The sequence below is a fragment of the Orbicella faveolata genome, unplaced genomic scaffold (genome assembly GCF_042242905.1).
Source record: "Orbicella faveolata isolate gen_17 unplaced genomic scaffold, um_ofav_v1 contig_14, whole genome shotgun sequence".
Taxonomy (NCBI): domain Eukaryota; kingdom Metazoa; phylum Cnidaria; class Anthozoa; order Scleractinia; family Merulinidae; genus Orbicella; species Orbicella faveolata.
This window is the reverse complement of record NW_028301541.1, coordinates 22,020,647-22,039,324: the sequence shown is the minus strand read 5'-3', so window position 1 is coordinate 22,039,324 and position 18,678 is coordinate 22,020,647. Positions and strand designations below refer to the sequence as shown.

Here is an 18,678-nt window from a genome sequence, read left to right as displayed (position 1 = left end):
ATACAGACCTCACTGCTTTTGTTGTGTAAAACAAGTTGTTCTGATGCTAACTAGGTGCATTTACATGACAAAAGCAGTGAGGTCTGTATCAAAACAAGGTCAACGCTAGCCTCGCTGCCATACAAAGGCCAGGTCACTGAGCAGACAACTGTAAAATGGTCTATTGACGGATAGTAGTAATTTTATCTATCCTTTGAGCGCGACTTAAAATACCACAGCCAACTAGGCCAAGATCCCATCAGGATCTTACGAGGACACTCGCGTGGGAACACTCAAGGAACACACAGTTTGCCGTGCTAGGACAGACAGAAAAACGTACAAAGAAAACAACACAATTTTAGCACGATCTTACAACGAGTAAGAAATAGAAACCCTATGTTGAAGAGAAGTGCCGTGGCGCGAACATGGACAGAATCCATGCTGCTTTCTAAGGGGTGCATGAAATGGTAATAATCATTGTATTCCGCACTGGCATCAAAACCCGGACAACACTTTTCGGCTTAGGATGAACCCTTTAAACTAAACCGGAGACTTTTTTTCGCATGAATTCTACAAAATCGCAAAATTGTCTTGGAATCAGCAAAAAAAAAAAAGCAAAACAAAACAAAACAGGCGATTGTATGATTTATTCAGTCAAAAGGTACATTTTCCAACCACTTAAACTATGACTCTAATTTAAAAAACATCTACAATTTGTGGTTAACTTTTACTTTTATAGACTACCAAAGGGTTTGATAGTTTGCAGCTTATTAAGTCGGGTATTAAAAAGACAAAATGAGAAAAACGCTAAATATCTAAATTTGAAAATTACAATGAAAATTAGAATGAATTACTTAGCCACAATGTGACTTGAGTTTTAGATATGCTTGATTTCTCGAGAATTCACAATATCAGATTTAATGAAATCAGCGAAATCGAAATCAGGAGTAATAATTTACACCTGACAGAAAGAGGTCTCAGTTTTTGCTTTTTAAGTCTTCAAGAAAGACTATCGTTGAACAGAAGTGAACTTGCATAAGTTGACATGGTTAACTAAATACTAATTACTGCCCAACTTGCAGTTTAAGTTGCTAAACTAAACAAGAAATGGAGGGAAGGGGAAAAATTAGTCGTGTGAGTATTGCAAGTATAGTTAGTAGCCATATAAGTATTGTAAGTAGTGTAAGTAGATGAATATTATCAGCATCGTAAGTAGCGTTATCAAGTAGTGTCTGTAAGTAGTACTGTAAGTAGTTAAAGTAGCTATAGAGCGGCTTTCAATTGACTGTGCCGTTAAACCAAAACCAAACCAATTACTTACCAATTAGACTACTCAGCTAATTTCAAACCGTAGTAAAATCAAAACCAAAGTAATTTAAAGATATATAGAGAATTGCCTGATTACTTTCGACTCTCAATTGAAAACTGCATGCTCTCTTAGTATTGAAAGTATTTCATTTATGTAGCCATATTATCATTGTAAGTATATAAGTGGTGTAAGCAGCGTTATTTGTACGTATTCTAAATGTGTGTTAATTAATGTGTGTGGTAATCACTTAACAATTAGAGTGCAATCATTGCTTTAGTTTTAAAACTGCCATACCTTAAGAGATGACAAAAATTTCAAAATTCGTGAAATTAGTAAGTCATTACTAACTGTACGTGTTTATTTTATTTTATCCTTTAAAAAAAAGCAGTAACTTGTTCGGAAGAGACTGTATGCGTGCACACCTATTCCTAGAGTTAAAAAAATTATTTAAAAACTTCCGAAGTGCTATCGTAAGTAATGTGTTGACGGTAGTTTTGTTTTCCTTCATGGCCCTAAGAGGTAAACGTTTTGTACTTCATGTAGTGTGGTAGTACATTCTCCTCTCCTGATGTTTCTGATGGGCGGTGAAGAAAGCAATGTAAAACTCGCTCCAGCCCCCTGTGCGTACTCGGATGAGATCATACTGCTCTGGATTCCGCTGAGCTTTAGCGAAGGTGTCTGGGTTGGCGCAGGTGACTAACGTAGGAGAAATAACAATCATAAACATAGGAGAATCAGACTTTGTTGAATGCGATTTTTGTAGTTCGCGATGCTTTACAATTTGCATACAACTTATGATATTTAACATTGTTGATGGACTCGATTGATGTCATGATTGTCAGGGTGGATCCAAAGTAGTACAAGTGATTTCCAGAAATCACTCAAATGTTTCCAAACCTCTAAGAATGCAGGAAAATTGCATTTTGAGAGCACTAAATTTCAAATTTTCTTGGGGGAGCATTCCCCCCACCCCCACCCCATTATTAAGTTGGCGCAAGTCACTCATGTAAATTCCTGGATCCACCCCTGAATTTGTTGTTGGGTTTTAAACATGTACCGAGGTCATACGACATGTTTCACGTCGTACGCAACAGTCACAACTAATTGAGTTCTAGGTTTACTTTACACGAAACAATTCGAGCCACAGACTTCTTGTATTCCTGTAACTTGCAACAATGCCGTCCTGTCGGCTATTCAACGTACATTTTGCAGCATTAAAATTCCACAACATGTTATTTCTATCATCTCTGTCACTCAGTTCGATTCAAACTAAATTTCATCTAATAAAAAGAAAATCTTCCGCTTCATCTAATAAAAAGAAAAGATCCACTCAGATCTTTCGTTAACTTTGTCCGTTTTTCAGTATAAACCAAAACACAAACTTTGATTCGTTTTACACGTAACAGAACTACCTAAGAAGGCTGAACATTTGATAAAGCGTCAAGCTTGTTTACTCACGTGTCAAGATATTTCCTCCAATGCCCTCCTTTTGTTCAGCATAATTTTGCAGGAATTTTACCACGTCGTCTTCTTGGAAAGTTTCGTCAATTTTCAGATCAATCTCCGCACCGTTAGCAAAACCAACGTTTATGGACTTCATATTCCAGCTTTTAAGCGACCTTGAACACAAATGCATGGAAACAGATGGTATCTTAAATCAGGGCGGGGAACAAGAGAAGGATATGGGATAGGGGGGCGGCTAACTCCTGTATCTGCTATTTGCAGTATGAAGTCAGCAGCAACCAATACAGATCATTTGTATTTTAGTATAAGTGTACTAGCGTTCTACCACTATCACGAATGCCTTTCTATCCTTTTGTAGATAGTTAGTAGCCTAGCAGTGTGTGGTTGTTGACAAAATGGTGGGCCCTTCTTTGCATTTGAACGACTAGTAGATTTATACCATAACAACATTTCTCTCACGCTTACTTGTAGATATCGAAGCTCTTCGGTATGGCAGGTTTATCCAATGAAGTTGGAGCAGCGCTCAAGTCTGAAGCAATCGGCGACCCAGAGCGTCGACCATCAGCAGATGCCGCACATCCTCCTCCCCAACCAACGTATCCTTCAAATGTCCCGGATCCTGTAGGCAGCATTACATCCCATGGTGCTCCGGGAACAGAATACTTTTTCTTCAAGCCGTCAATCAGTCCTTTCAGCGGTTGTCCATCTGGAGCATCGCGGGCCACTTTTTTGGTGACCGTTGAAACTTGCTCAGCTAACCAACTGAAAAAAAGATACATTGTAAATTAGAATTTTAAAGACTAGATTTGGGCACAGGCTAGCTGTCATAGGATAACCTTGGTAACAGTTTATAACAGATCAGTTAACCTACGAAAATCTAATATCGCAACCATCGTGAGGAGGTCACTTCATATGGTCACTTCATGTTTCAGAAACTGAAGTTTATCGTATGCGCATGCGCCCAAACTATGGGGAAAGTAAGCTCGTCTATCCTTTTGAGAACAAAACGTTTAGCCTAATTTTGAATCTCTTGGAGCGCTGAAAAATCCACTCTGAAAACTGTCTCGTTACAAAGTTTATTGTTTAACTAACCTGGTAATGTTTTGAACGTCTTCGTTTTCTGCACCTGCGCTGGTTCCAAACTTCGGTAGGCTCAGCGCCCTCTCACGTACTCCCTTGTACGTGTCAGACAGCCGCTGACCACGCGTGGTTCCCGCGACCGCATCGTGGAAGGGCTCTTGCATGTTGTATCCCCAGTCACACTTGAGACAGCGGACAAGCTCGGCCAAGGAAATAACAGCCGAGTCATGATCAAAACAAAGCCGCTTAATGGCGTACAGAGCGTCGACGGTGTTGGCGAAGGATATGAACTGGATACCAATCAAAGTGTAGTTAGCGCCGCCGTCGTAAATATCCCGTTTGGTTTCCAGGCAGCCACGAATGAGGGAAGAGAGCAGAGGACTGGGACAAAACTCGACGATGTTGCCATAGTTGAGGAGTAGAAGGAAAATGGAATATTCTGTCCGCACACGAAGATGAAGAGCAAAAAGCTCTTTGAGCTGAGAATGGAACAACGTGATAACGTGAGCGACATAACTTGCTGATGATGAAGGAATGGTGTAATTAGTAGACCCTCGCCTTCAAGGAGTTTGACAGGGTGCGATTAAGTAAGGTATAATTACTTAATTGCATGCTCAATGTTGTGGGTTGAGTTTGTTAATGGTTCTATATTTTCCCTGATTTTCCTTCCATTCTGGATCTTCAAAACCAGCAGTACTAGATTTTAATTAAATCTTATTATTGTTATCTTAGGTCAGTCAATTTCTTACGCATGAAAAATAAAGCAACTTTAAAAAAACGTACAGCTAAATCATGAGAAGTTCTTAACGTTTGGCAGTCCAGTACATAAATCTTGACGGCAAAAAAAAAAAAAAAAAAAGACGCAAACTGGAAAAATATTGAAAGGCGGTATTTCCTAATACTTTGCTTAGCAGGCTTTAACTTGTTAGCATGCAAGATATCAACAGTACACCTTTATGATTACAAAATAACTTTAGAAAGCTTATTATGTCTAATATCTGGAAACTATTGGGCATACCATGGTTGGCTTGATTTTAGATATCATAAACTTAAGATATCGAGGTAAGCTAATACCTGTTCAAAACTGACGATTTCCTCAGGATGAGCTGTAGGCAGAGACTGAGGTACCCCCTCCAAAAATCCAGGCCCAGCGAGTGAATATGTAGACCCATGGTTGATTGACATCTCAAGCACTTGCAACAGAGGCACGTAAGCCAATGAGAAGTCTGTCTCGCCAGGAATGATTGGTTCATAGCAACCGTCACAGGCGTAGTTTCGCGCGGTTTTAAGGCTCACTGGCACGTCTGATGTTCCCGCTTCAACAAGGCCCTGTATCAAGTGGTCGTCGTGAGGAAGGACGGGATGGGCCCCTCCGCTGAGAAGAGCCTTAGCGGCCTCTTGAAGAACCTGTTTGTATCAAAGGTAATGGTTACATTCCGTAGCTGTAAGGTTCGGTGTCTCCTACCAGGCGCCAAAATAAGCTACCTCTCCAGAAACAACGGCTGTGTAACTCTTTTTTTCCTACGCTTAACGAGGCATTAACACAAAGCAAGAAAATAAGGATAATTAACGGCTCCAATTCATATAACACTATGTAAATAAATTAACTCTGTCATAAAACTTTCTTTTGAAACTAGAACTGTGTTTGGATCGTAGAGCGAAATTGAATCCAGTACGAGACCTTAGGTCAGAACTCCCTTAAATTAGGCGTACCAAGGGAAATCGAGGGAAGTGAGCAGGTTCCCGTGCATGATGGTAAACATTTGAATTCTAATAGCTTGTCCTGAGTTATTTTCAGTCCGTTTCCTTGTATGTGTCTTCACTTACATTAAAGTAACGGTCTAACATACTAATGACGTAAATAGCAAAACAATATGAGAGAAAACTAATAAAAGATTTCAAAAAAATTAGATTTGAAAGGGTTTATTAATGAGGGACCTGTCTTTCTTATTTTCTCTTAAGCTCACCTCTTGCGGCATATTCTTATGCATTCGCAGGGACAAACATGGAGCACTAAGGGGAAGCCTGCGTGAGGCCTTTAAGCACATTTTCGTGATGGCGTTGCAGGCATCTTGTGGAACCTCTGCATCGTTGGCCTTGTAACCTCCCACAGTGATCTAAGCCGATGAAATACATACTGTCACCAATATATTAATGAATTTCAGTATAAGTAAGTGGTCTTGTTATTTCGCCGCTCATGTATAGGGAGTTTTAGCAATGACGACGGTGACGCCGAGGACGACGCCTTGTTAAAAAAAAGCAATGATTACTTTTTACGTTCGAATGTATCGACTGTGGGTAGCTGTTCAGTAAGCTTAGCGGTCTAAAAACTTGCTCAGGCTAGATATGATATGGCAACGTTCAATTCCGCAAGAAGATACGAAAAATTAGCCACTGCGGTTCAGGTTCTCCAAAATACGCAGAACACGGTCATATCACGTTGCTCTTTTGCAGATGGCGGATAAAGCCCCGGCAAAATGATTGCAACATTACAACGCAACATATCGCAACACTGTTAGGCGCAACATGTTACGCGCGTTTGCACACTCTGTTGCGACATGTTGCGACATGTTGGCCAGGGTGTTGATGGCGCAAATTTGACCATTTTCAAACTTGAGACAACAACACCCAACATGTCGATATGTTGCGTTAAAATATTGCAATCGTTCGGGTGGGGCTTTAGAAATATGCAGAGATTCAAAATGCACGTGCAGAACCATTAATTTGTTCATCATACCCTTTGTTTGGAGCCGTTTCCGTTAGCGCCGCCGTCATGGTTTGCTAAAGCTCTCTAATATCTATCTGGTAAGCGTTTACACTTTAACTGTGTATCAGGTACATTCCAGTAAATCTCGCTTTATATATTTGTGTCAGAATTTTTGGCATTTAATTTGCAAAACAACGTGGGCCTTCAGACGGTTTTTGAATAATGAAACGGAATCAAACATTATGCATGTTAGAACGTAAAAGTGACCGCTGCCCAGAAAAAGTTTGCGTCAAAACTCTAAAAGACTGACATTTTATACCCTATGCAAAACCGATAGCTAATTTTTTTTAAATATAGCAAAGCAGTGGCTCAATCAACGTCAATGTTTGGAAACGATTTATTCTTGGCAACTGTATATAAAATTATTGAACTTTCCTCACCTGCTGAACCCACTGGTTGATAGTATCGCCATTGGGAAACATTCCCGTGCTGGCATATGGTACAGCGGTCATTCCCCAAGCACCCAGATCATTCAAAAGCCGTGAGTTGAGATGCACGTGTTCACACAGCTTGACAAAGAGACAGTCGATAATCTCCTGGGCCTCCTCAGTAGGGGGTCCCTGGAAAAAAGGTTCCAGGAGCTGATCAAGTCGTCCGATAGATGTGGGTTCCCCCGACAGGTGCAGGCAGCAGTGGAAGGAGAACAGCAGTTGAACAGCCTCAATGAAGGTTTCTGGTCGGTCGGTAGAGATCTTGTTCATTCTATCTTTAATCTGTTGTGGAAAGAAATCATTTTTTCGTCAATAGCTAGTTCTCCTGAAGGCGAGGTCTGTTCACTAGGCGGCTTACTAAGGTCAGTGCTTAACTACAACTAAAGAAAATACTAGCTCTCCACGGATTGTCGAGACACTGAGACATCACTGTTTAGGCGTAGGCTACCCCTTTCGGAAAATTTGTGTCCGATTGTAGTTTGACAGACGTGCCCATTTTGACTAACATGTAGCACGGTGAGAGTCAAGTGTCTTGCCTAATAGCAATAAGCTGTGGCCCTGACCAAGACTTAAACTTGGACCTCCTGATCCTGAAACTTCATCTACCATGGTACACTGACTATTAACCCTCGTAACCTCTCTCACTTCAGTAATCAAATTATATTACTGGGAATTGTTACATGACTCACAACACTAGATTATCCACCAATAAGACACGCGAAGTAACCATTCAGTTGAAGGCCCCCAGCGGTGTAATTCTCTAGGCCTTTTCTTTCTTGACTTTGGGGTCAAATAAGAAAGATCTAAAGACACCACTTGTCCGCGCTTAACGCTGTCCGGTCGAAGATATTCCTATAGCTTAGAAATACTTATCAATAATAAAACATTGCACCTCTTCCCGAGAGATACAGGCCCTTGCGAGAAAGGAGAGCTCTTGGAAGAGTGTACCTAGATGAATGCATGCAGATGATGTCTAATGCAAGTGGTCATACTTCAAGTGAAGATAAACAGTGACACATTTCCCCCCCAAATAAAAATGATGTCAACATAGGGCTGTCCAAAAACGCCATTAACTACCTTAATAAATGGCACCATATACTATTTAAGTCTTACCTTCTTCAAGTGTGATCGTTGGGCTTCAGATAAAGCAAAGTCGCTGTTGTGAGCAAAGTATTCTGCCAGGTAACCGAAGTTCTTGATGTACTTCTTAACTCCTTCCAAAGCGAGAATACAGGAACGGACAAATTCTTTCTGCTTTTCGGTTTCGCCCATGTTGGCTTTCATTTCTTCAATCATTTTGCCGAGACCCTTCTGCAGTAGCGTTTCAAAATCTGGTATCACGTGCCCCATTCCTGCAGCTTCACTCAGTCCCTTGAAGAAAGCTGGCATCGTTTCGTTTTCCCGGAGGTAAGGCATGACGGCCTTTCCAAGCCCAAGGGAGAAGCACGGCGGCATCCTTCCCACAATGAGCTCATCAGGATGAAGGTTGAATGTGTCAGCTTTTCTGCCAAAGAAGGTTGGATTTTCCAGCTCGGCGGTTTTGTTTGTGGTGAACAATCCTCCCAGGGAAACTTTCACTGCCCATCCCTTCCGGATCATGATGGAAGCATTCTGTAGTAAACGGCTCGTTTCTGCGTCCGATACGAATTCGAGGAGATGAGGAAATTTGGGCATCTCTCGCCGTTTGAACCATTGGTCATTCCACTGTTGGAAGGCGTAGTCCAACAGGCGGAGTACTCTGTCACTGGGCGGATCCCCTGGGCTATAACCACCAGTTGTCATACGGTGGAGATATTCCTTCTGATTGTAAAACAAGTAGTCGTTTGTAGGACTTCTCACATTCCAAAAATCTATGATTTCAAACCTGTAAAATACAAAAAGGTATTACTTTAAAATAACTGAACCCGTCGTCGAGAAATTCACACGTGCAGCCAGATTCTTACAAATTGATGTAACTAAGATAGAAAGCAACCGAAAATACTTAAGCATTAAAGACATTAAACGAATCTCACTAGATAAAAATTTAGTTACCTTCGTTCCTTGAGGGTGGGTAACTTCAATTCCTCAGCACTGGGCACATACCAGTAGGTTCCCTGGAGAGGCTGCACAGCACTGATCAAGGTATCGGGGGTTACCTCACCTAGCTTAGACTCTTTGTCACTTCCAGCGATGTTCTTCAGAATCGTCTTAAAAACCTCCGTGGTGTTACACATGTGCATATACATAAGTCCCTCCTCTCGACCTGGTTGGTTCTCTATGTGACCGTACGGCATTGACACACGGAATATACGGGAATGTCTGAGGAGGCCGTTCACTGGTGGCACGTCCGGTACCACATGCACACGTGCAATGTGGGCGCGCTTGTCCGTGTGAGGAATGAAAGTGTCGGTGGCAGATTTTCGTCCAACCATGTCTTCCTTTTGGATCTGTAATAATTAAATCGAAAAGTTTGTATTTTTCGAACGTTTAATTTCTCTTGACAAAACTTGGTTTCAATATCAGTCAGTTAATTTCAGCCCACAGTTTTCAGTATCATGTTATAATTACCCTGAAAATTCCAAGAAGTTAGTTTCTTAACGCCTTTCTTTCGTTCCCTTTCAATGTGTTTGCTAATAGCCACGGCGAGAATTAACACCGCAATTAGCTTTTAACTTCTGGAACTTTTTCAAACTAAACCGGGTCAGGTCGCAGCTCTCGTAAGATCTCACATGAATGCCTTGAAACCCTTTGAGAGGACAATAGAATAAACAACAGAAACAATGCCCCCTAGCCCCAAAACAATAACAGCTGCTAACAGTGAAGAGAATTACAAGCTTACGAGAGCTGCTACACTACTGACTAAACCCGCCATGGGATAAAGGAGGTGAGTCACTTAAACTGATAATGGCGCGGTGCGAAAGTGCGATTCTCTTATTTCTTTATCGTTCAGATTTGAAAAGTATCTAGCAACTTTCCAAGAACGCAAATGCTGCGTGCCCGTTTTTTGTTTGCAAATCCTATCGATAGAGACATACAAAAACTCATAGCCAAAAACAAGCCCCTCATGCACTCCACCCCGTTGCAATTGAATGTCAATTTTGTCACGTTAATGCATGTAACCTCGACCTAGGAGACCAATCCTAGATCAGTGGTAAGAGCGGTAAGAGACAGTCTTTCGTCTCCCAAGAGGGAGGAATGATGAGCACAAATCTGTGTAGAAGGCTACAGTGAAAATAAGCTCGTGGAGGCGGCTAACATCTATCTTATTTCCTGTTTCTAAACCTGGGCGCGGTTGTTCAAAACCGCGATTAAACTAACCTCCGATTAAGCATAATCGTCGATTAAATTTCCTAATCGTGGGTTAGAAAACGGTTGTTCAAAAGGAGATTAATCCGCCGATTAACCATTCCGCGATTAAGCGTAAAGTGGATTATTTTAATTGATTATAATGTATTCTTACGCTATTTTACGTCATAGAATTGCGCGACATTTTTGTTTTCAAATGGTTTTCCTGGCGAAAAAACTGCCCGTGAAACTCTGGCCTTGTTTACCCCAACTGTATAGCTGATAACTTGAAGAAAGTTGTCATTAGCATAAAATCTTACTTTTAGCAAGAGCATGGCCACGCTTCGTTTTTCTCCGCAAATCCGCCTCTATGAGGTTTGTGGTGTTCAATGTACGCTCTCCCGAATCGTTAACGAGTCCGAAGCTGTTTCTGGATATGAACGAGTATGTTATGATTATATCGATAACATTTGTCCTACGCGAGGGAGATGAAACAACAAGCCGGACATTTTTCTTCAATTTTAATCGGCAGATTAGGGAGTTAATCCTCCTCCGGAGGTGTATTAAATTTAACCCGCCGATTAGAGTTTGATTAGTGCTAATCGGGCTTTGAGCAACGCAATCTAATCGCAGATTAAATTTTAATCGTCGGTTAAGAAATTTAATCCCCGATTAGCGCTAATCGAGGTTTGAACAACCGGGCCCTGGAGATTAAATTGGGCGTACGACTTTCATTTACCTTGTCCATGTTTCCAATGACAGTCCAGTTGAACTCAAACTTTTGCGACAGTAGGTATGTTGAGCCAGGGTGACCCGAGAGGGCGCCATCGTTCTTCACAATATAAGTTTTGATGCTCTCCGCATCACAGGGATTAGCTACTCCATCAGTGAAGGAATTTTGCAGGACCCTCTGAGGGAAACAATGCAAAAGGAAAGAACAAAACATCGGAAAAAGTCCAGAAATAGTCTGTTCTCTTTACACTGTCAGATTTTTAAGAAAGAAAAAGACAATGCATTTGATTTTAACGTTTGATTTTTAAAGACGGCGATTCGATGTGCATGGTTATAACCGGATGTGCAAGTTTCCTTGGTGGTGCATTCAACAGTTGGTATGTTACATCTGCGCTTAAAGAGCACTGGGCTTCGCCAAGGTTGAATGTATCAGTATGGTTGTTCTAATTTTCCATATTAGAAGAGGTTGGTAATCAATTATAACCGACAAAGAATAAGGGTTTGGTTGCTTTTTGCTGCTTTGAAATGGTTCTGCTTTCCGAAAGGAGAGTGACTTTGGGTCATGCACCACTCGCGTTTTACTCTACGATATGTAAAATCGTTGTTTTCTTCTGCTGCCAAATATGAAAGTATATATGCTTCACCGTTGTGTGTTAGTACGTTACCGTGGAGAGATTCTAATGTAGAAAGGTTGAGGTTGCTCGTCGTCTCGCTTAAAGGTGTAAATTATGGATTTTAGTCTCTCTTAGGGTGTTCAGGGCAATATGCCATAGTTCTTAGCTTTTACGGCACTTTAGGGATGCATTAGAGGAAACTAGAGGAAACATTCTCTGTCCGTTTCAAAGTGGGGTCTTTTAGGGCTCAGTAAAACTCAAGCCTTATTTTTGAGCTTCATTTAAACATTCATAGCCTTACCTTACTGGGGGGCTGGGATCTTGTCACATCAAAGAGCCTGCAATAATCTTTCATTTTGTCCTGAAGGTGAGTAAGAACTTTCTCCAGTTCACCCTGCGCGTCTGATTTGAGTAAGAAGAACACATCTCCACCGGTGTCCAGGAACTTCTGAGAGTCAGGAATAAGGCGACGTCCCGGATCTCGAAGGTCTAGATTTGCCAGTTTTGGATCATCTTTGTACCACTTGCTCCACTGGTTTGGGTCAAAGGCGACGATTGCTCTGGTCCGGGATTCTGTAACAATGAATTAACGCCAATATATTTCACTGATTTTGCAGGCTTACTTGCTGGCAATAGTTGTTTTTGTCAACCCTTCTGCCAAAACTCTCTCTACTAGAAAATCTCTACTTCTCATTTACCACTCCTGGACTGAATTTGTTCCTGAAATTAAATCCGCCACTTTCAAGTCACAACGTAAATTAAAGACATTTGTTGGAAATGCAAGCTTAGAAACTTCGTAGTTAGAATCCATTAGTTTACTCAACTCACGTCATATGGCTTGCCAGTTTAGTTGTTGGAACATTTTTCTCGTAATAAGATCATATTGTTCGCTAAATTATCCTCTAACTTCTCGCAAAATTCCAAGGCATCGAAAATCGGAAGTGGTGCTAATTTTTTTGATTTTTTTTTTTCAATGTTTCACCGCTGAACTCTGTGAAGGAAACTATTGAAGGCCACACAACAGTCCAACGCAAAATTCAAAATGGAAAAGGAAAGCATGCTTGTCAGCCTTTCCGCTTTGTCATCTCTCCTTGCGCCTTCCTCCCCCACTTCCACTCCCCTTGCCCCCCATCCGCCCCCACATCTCAATTTATCGCACACCTCCTGCCTTTTAAAAGCCTCTGCGATATTTAAGATCCACAAGAGAAATAAATAACTCTTTACCATTTCCTTCGGCTTTCTCCAATTCTAGCGCGTACTTTATGACGTCACAGGCTGCTCCCAGAATTCCACTGTGCACTGAAGGGTCGTCTACATCCAGGTCTTCTTTGTACAAGGCCGTCACAAAAATTCCAAACTTTGGTTTACCAAAGAGTAAGCCACGTTGAGCCTTGCGAAGGACTTGGTCCTCGACAATATCCATCTAACAAAGAATAAGTTTTTAAAGCTTGATTGATTGATTGATTGATTGATTTATCGATTGAAGCTTGCTTGCTAATATTAATACAGTAACGTGACTCGCGTTGTTTTCCCAGATTTGGCTCCAGCCACGATAAATCCTGATGTTTACTGACATTATTCTATGTAGAACTAATCATGAGAGTAAATGGCCCAGCCTTACAAGATCAGCAAATTTTTACCGGATCTTTTCTGTATACGAATAGACAAATTTATGATCAGGGGAACAGTTATTTTACCTCTAGCCTGTGCACAAACTGATGAAATGAATAAGTAAAACACAAATTGTTTGGTAACAGGACAGACTGTCTTACCTCAGAACTCATCTTGTCGTGTAGTTTTCTAAACATAAAAAAGGACTATAAACAAGAGTATTATATAATTCTATCGTTCGTATAATTTAGAAAACTTTACGGGCAAGTTTGCCACCTTATAAAGGGGACGAAATCAGTGATTATGGAAAGCCATTAGCCGCTAGCCGCTAATGAAAAATAAGTCAAGATATTTTTCAACACGGGTGACATGCAAATCTTGCCATCTCTTTAGCAATGACAATAGCTACTAGGATTGCATGCGCGAAGCAAAAAAAAAAACATCCATCCAATATTTTGTCAGTCTCTTCATACGGCTCCACTGAATGCGACGGTATGCAAAAATTGCCTAAGATTACCTATCAATCCGAAACGAAAATAGAAAACTTATCTCAGCTCTTATTCTCTGCAACTAATAAAAATATTCTCACTATAGTGTAATAGCAGATAAGGGGGAGATTAAATTTTTTTAACGGTAAGCTGATTAAAATCTTTTTCCTATTAAGGGTATATGAAACGCGGCCATGCGTGGCGAGGGCAGACGTTTCTGCAGGTAAACAGAGCAGATGTTTCTACGACAGTAAGTGATTTATTTACGCGAGTCAAACAAACTGAATGATCGTGTTTATTCATTAATCTTGTTTGTGCCTCGATCTGGGCCTCGCTATCAATGCAAGCTGAATTTTAAGATATCGAAAGTAGCCCATTAGGGCCTGTTGTTTGACGGGCTCTCCTCTTGTCACGCTACAACTGAGCTATGTTTCTTTTTGTTGCCCTTTGGCTTTGTAATTTTCCATTTTCAGTATTTATTTGCGTGAAGAAAGAAAATAAAGCGTTGTTTTCTCTTGGTTGTAAAGAAAGCTGTTCAGATAACTGCTTTCTAATTCGCTTCTACGACGTTTTATCAACATTCACAATGTCTAAAGTCAGGCGTCAATCTCACGCTGTGATTGGCTTATTTTGATCGTCGAAAAATTTTGTCGGATAGCTATACAGGAAAAATTCCGAGTGATCCATTTTTCTTGAGGTACTAAAACGTGACTTGTCCCATTAAGCCAAACTAACCTTTGACCCACTTTTTCAAGTACCCATTGTAATTTGTCAAACTGTGGATTATATATTGTGAAAGAAAGACATAAGGCTCATTTGTCGAAAAAAAAAAAAACCATTATGGAGGCTGAATAATAACATCAGGCAACTCACTGACAAATTTTGTCTTATTCGACTTCCACATATAAGTTGTTAAGCTTTTTCAACTTCCATCTTGCCTGGTACATCGTTTAATTTCTCTGTCTGACTGCAGCGACGGCAGGCGCAGAGGTATCCGAGAGCAAGGTAGAGAATCTTATTACCAACTGTAAAGTATCTTGGGCACGTTTGGAATTCTAGAACCAGATCACATGCTAGCAACCAGAGATTAAGATTGCCTCATCAGTCATCGAGAACATCATGATCTGGAGTTTATTCGACCCCTTCGTGGTCGTGTTTGCAAAGCAGATACGCATGGTTGGACTATCGTGGGCCGATTATACAAAGACTTTGTGAATTAGCCACTAGACCGTTTGCCTGCCAGGTTTTCTTTGATCTGCTCAATTGGGTATTTCTGTTGGGGGTCAAACAATGCTAAAAACAAAGTCAAATTCTATAGCTATATTGTTTTCCTTTAGGTTTAGTAGACAGCAGAGGGCCAAGATATGCATAATTAACTATCGTTAAGCTAAGAGGCAATTATTAAAATATCGAATTTGCTACTTTTGGTGAATAAGCAGTTCCGCTAGAAAGAAGTACCTTTTTATGGCTGGAGGTGTACAGAAGAAAAGGGTGTAGGCACTTCACGAACTGGAGTGTAGACAAGAGTACGGAAAACTACCATTTAGTTATTCCAAAGGCTCTTTCAAAACATCTCGAACAATTGCAGCTAACGGCTGAGTGCCCCAGTAATTATCATGAGGGGCTAGTCGAGCTTTTGGAAAAGGGATGTTCCGCACTTAGTGCGGGTATGTGAAAGAAGTACTATTTTCCATGGAAGATATATGAAAGGGTTATCTTTTCTGTCAAAAATGGTTTATAACTGATGTTAAGGATTGGACTTGAGGACGTAGCTCCCCGTATAAAACTTTGTCGGGTACCCTATCCCCCTACCAACTCATCTTACACCCCACGAGTGCGTAGTCACGTTGAATAAGCACTGAAGAAGAAGCATGCCCGAAATGTTTCCTTAACTCGTTTCTCGTTTCAAGACTAAAGAATAAGCAGAATTAACCCAAATTTATACTCCGGGGTTTTATTCCTTTTGTGCTCCAAACTATTTACAGGCTCGCAAATGCCAGTGACTGACCTCAGTTTATTGTGTTTGACACCCAACATTGAAGAGCTTATTTTTGGATACGCATATTCTCACGTATCAATTAGATGCACTCAACTGAAAAACAACAGTTATTTAAATCTTCACTGTGTTTTCTTGATGTCGCACCCTTTATCGTTCTCTTTTCTACCCTGAGGAAATGTGCTAAACGAGTTCGAATTTTTTGCCACGTCAGTCGACTTCCGATACATCGATGATAACAATATTATGGCTGTGTTCATTCGGCGCAAAGTTAATTGTGGTGTAAAAGAACTTAGCTTGCAGTTATTTTAGCAACTTTGTACACATATGCAAATCTTCCCCCATTGAAATATATCAACACAGCCTGGAAACTGTGCTGTGATGGCTGTAAAATGTAATTCGATCGTGTTAACACGTTTACGAAATTGTGGTGTGACTTGTGGCGAAAGCTAAGGGGTAATTTCTTTTCAAAGTAGGAGTTTCATATTTTGATCTTATGTTGAACGTCTGTCTCAAAATTCCGGGGGGGGAGGGTAACCCCAAATTTTTTGTTGGGTTTTGCGACCCAAACCTTGAAACCTGTACTCTTTTTCAGACCTTTTCAGCGAACAATCAATGCCCCATTTCAGACATCTAACGGTAGTACACAGTTCTAAAATATGACCGCTGCTAGCCATGAATGCCTTCCATTTGAGTAAGGGCTGCAAACATTTGAGAAGGGCTGCAAATTTCCCAACGTTAATGAGGAAACAATAGTTCCTTGAAACTGAGAATACCCAATGCTAAGCCTATTTCAGACCAAAATGGTCAGAATCTATGCCCTTTTTCAGACCAGAACCGCTGAAAAACCATACCCTTGCGAGTCACACATACCTATATAGCCCATACAAGGGAGTACCTCCCCCCCCCGATCATATCCTCCGAGACCCAGGATTGTGTGGGCGTTTCTGAGTATTCAGTCATTTGCGACAAAATATCAAGTACAGTGTATATTTTGGGCTAAACAGACTGACCAGTTTTATCGCGGATTGGTAAGAAAAGTAGACATGGAGGAATGGCTGCAATTAACAAAACGTTGGCTACATTCATCATCTACTAGTCAGCATAAGCCACTCATACCTGTACAAGCTCAGAAGACCGGATGTTCCTCCTTAAATCTGCCGTGGAATGGTTCATTATAGAACCGTAATGGGTTTTATTTATTTAGAATTTGAATGGCCTGCTAAAAGGCAATTTGATTGGTTGAATCCAAGTGGCGCCATTAACTCGATGTATTAACTCCCTGTAGTTGTTGACCAATATTAATAGTTCCGAGAAATTGATTCGCAATCACAAGGATCCGCCATCAAAGTTTACATTAAAGTTTGGCATATAAATGTCTCTTAAGTAGAAGTCCACCTGAAAATTCATATGCAATTAAATTAAACTTTAAGTATGTGTTACCACAATTGAACGTGAAAAATGCCACGTCTGCGCAAACAAGAAAGGGTTCGCCTGTGAGAATTTAATACTCTTCTGTCCAATACGAATTCTCCCAAACTCTCTCGAGTGTGGTCAGCAGTCCGTAATGTAAACAGGAACTGGCCATTGTTCATATATTCTTTTATAACATGAATAAAAGCCACTGACGTGACAAAGATGCAATCTGCGTTGACATAACCTCACGTAAAACGACTACACAACCAATCAAAGCACGGGCTATATATAGACCCGTCTTGATTTTATTTTAGCGCTCTCCTTAATTAAACAAGCTGTGAGGCGCGGTACGCTCGTCTTTGAGGATCGAGCGGTCCGGGTTCGAGCCCTGGCCTGGAACATTGCGTTGTGTTCTTAGGCGAGACACTCTACCGTCACTATGCCTCTCTCTAACCAGGTGTATAAATGAGTACCAGCGAATTTAATGCTTGGTGTAACCCTGTGATGGACTAGCATCCCATCCAGGGGGGAGTAGTAATACTCCTTGTCGCTTCAAGCTACAGAAACCGGGATAAGCTCCGCTGATGGGCCACTTGGTTCGTATGCAGACTTTACCCCTCCCCTGCTTCAAACAAGCGCCGCTCCCATCAAGCGCCCCTACCCGTAATAAACGCCTTCATGTCAAAAGTGACATACAAGACCTTGAAATAGCTCAGACTTATTAGTCTACTTTCTTGTCTAAATATGATATGTACGTTGCGTTGATTTGGAATAAACAAGAGATCAAATGCAAACAAATAAAAATAACCAAAGTAAAAATAATAAAACAGTAATAACTAAAAATAACTAAAAATGATCATACTTACAAAACAAAGAACGACTATTCACAAATTCTGTAAAAAGATAGGTCTTAAGAGCCCTCTTAAAACTATCAATCGCATTTAATCTGCGCAAAGCTAATAAGGGTAAAATATTCCAAAGTCTTGGGGCAAATACAGAGAACGTAAGTCGTAAATGAACTACAATCTTGGACAAAATGCATGGAACATCTGGACCACCCCTCCCCCCATTTCAATGATGCCAAAATGGCGCGTTTTTGCTCCTTCGCGCCTTCATTATTGCTTTGGGGGGGGGGGGGAATGGGGGATAATTGTTCCATTTTATTCTGTCTAAGATTGTAGGCTGATCTAGATGCATATTAGTAACAGAGCGCATTGATCTTAAGTGAGTACAATAATGTAAAAAAAAAAATAGATAGATAGGCTGGAGACATACCATTTGTAGACTTAAACACTAATACTGAAGATTGTAAAAACTACACGATAATGAACGGGGAGCCCATGACGGTCAAACAACACCGGGGTCATGCGCTGAAACTTAGAGACCTGCGACACAGGTCTGTGTTTTCTGAACATATTGCAATTTCCTTAGCTGACACTTTGGAGAACCAAAGAGTAAGGAATTACAATAGTCAAGTCTCGATATCACAAATGCATGGACTGCAATTGCTGATGACCCCTTTGTGGG

The 18,678-nt window shown here is 40.8% G+C and overlaps 1 protein-coding gene across 2 annotated transcripts; it reads right to left on the bottom strand.

Annotated features, from left to right (window-relative positions):
- Nucleotides 1–611: 611 nt before the first annotated feature.
- Nucleotides 612–16,936, bottom strand: LOC110062177 (uncharacterized). 2 transcript variants are annotated; one of them, XM_089287651.1, is made up of 14 exons: nucleotides 16,855–16,926; nucleotides 13,413–13,457; nucleotides 12,865–13,063; nucleotides 11,942–12,213; nucleotides 11,034–11,204; nucleotides 9,062–9,456; nucleotides 8,144–8,894; nucleotides 6,980–7,312; nucleotides 5,800–5,949; nucleotides 4,907–5,239; nucleotides 3,845–4,311; nucleotides 3,218–3,514; nucleotides 2,747–2,907; nucleotides 612–1,984 (listed from the first exon to the last, which is right to left on the bottom strand). In XM_089287651.1, the coding sequence occupies exons 1-14, from the start codon at nucleotides 16,909–16,911 to the stop codon at nucleotides 1,824–1,826; spliced, it is 3,792 nt and encodes a 1,263-aa protein (XP_089143777.1). In that variant the 5' UTR covers nucleotides 16,912–16,926; the 3' UTR covers nucleotides 612–1,823. The 2 variants fall into 2 exon arrangements, with proteins under 2 accessions (XP_089143777.1, XP_089143778.1); XM_089287652.1 differs by lacking the exon at nucleotides 13,413–13,457 and having other exon boundaries at nucleotides 16,855–16,936.
- Nucleotides 16,937–18,678: the final 1,742 nt, after the last annotated feature.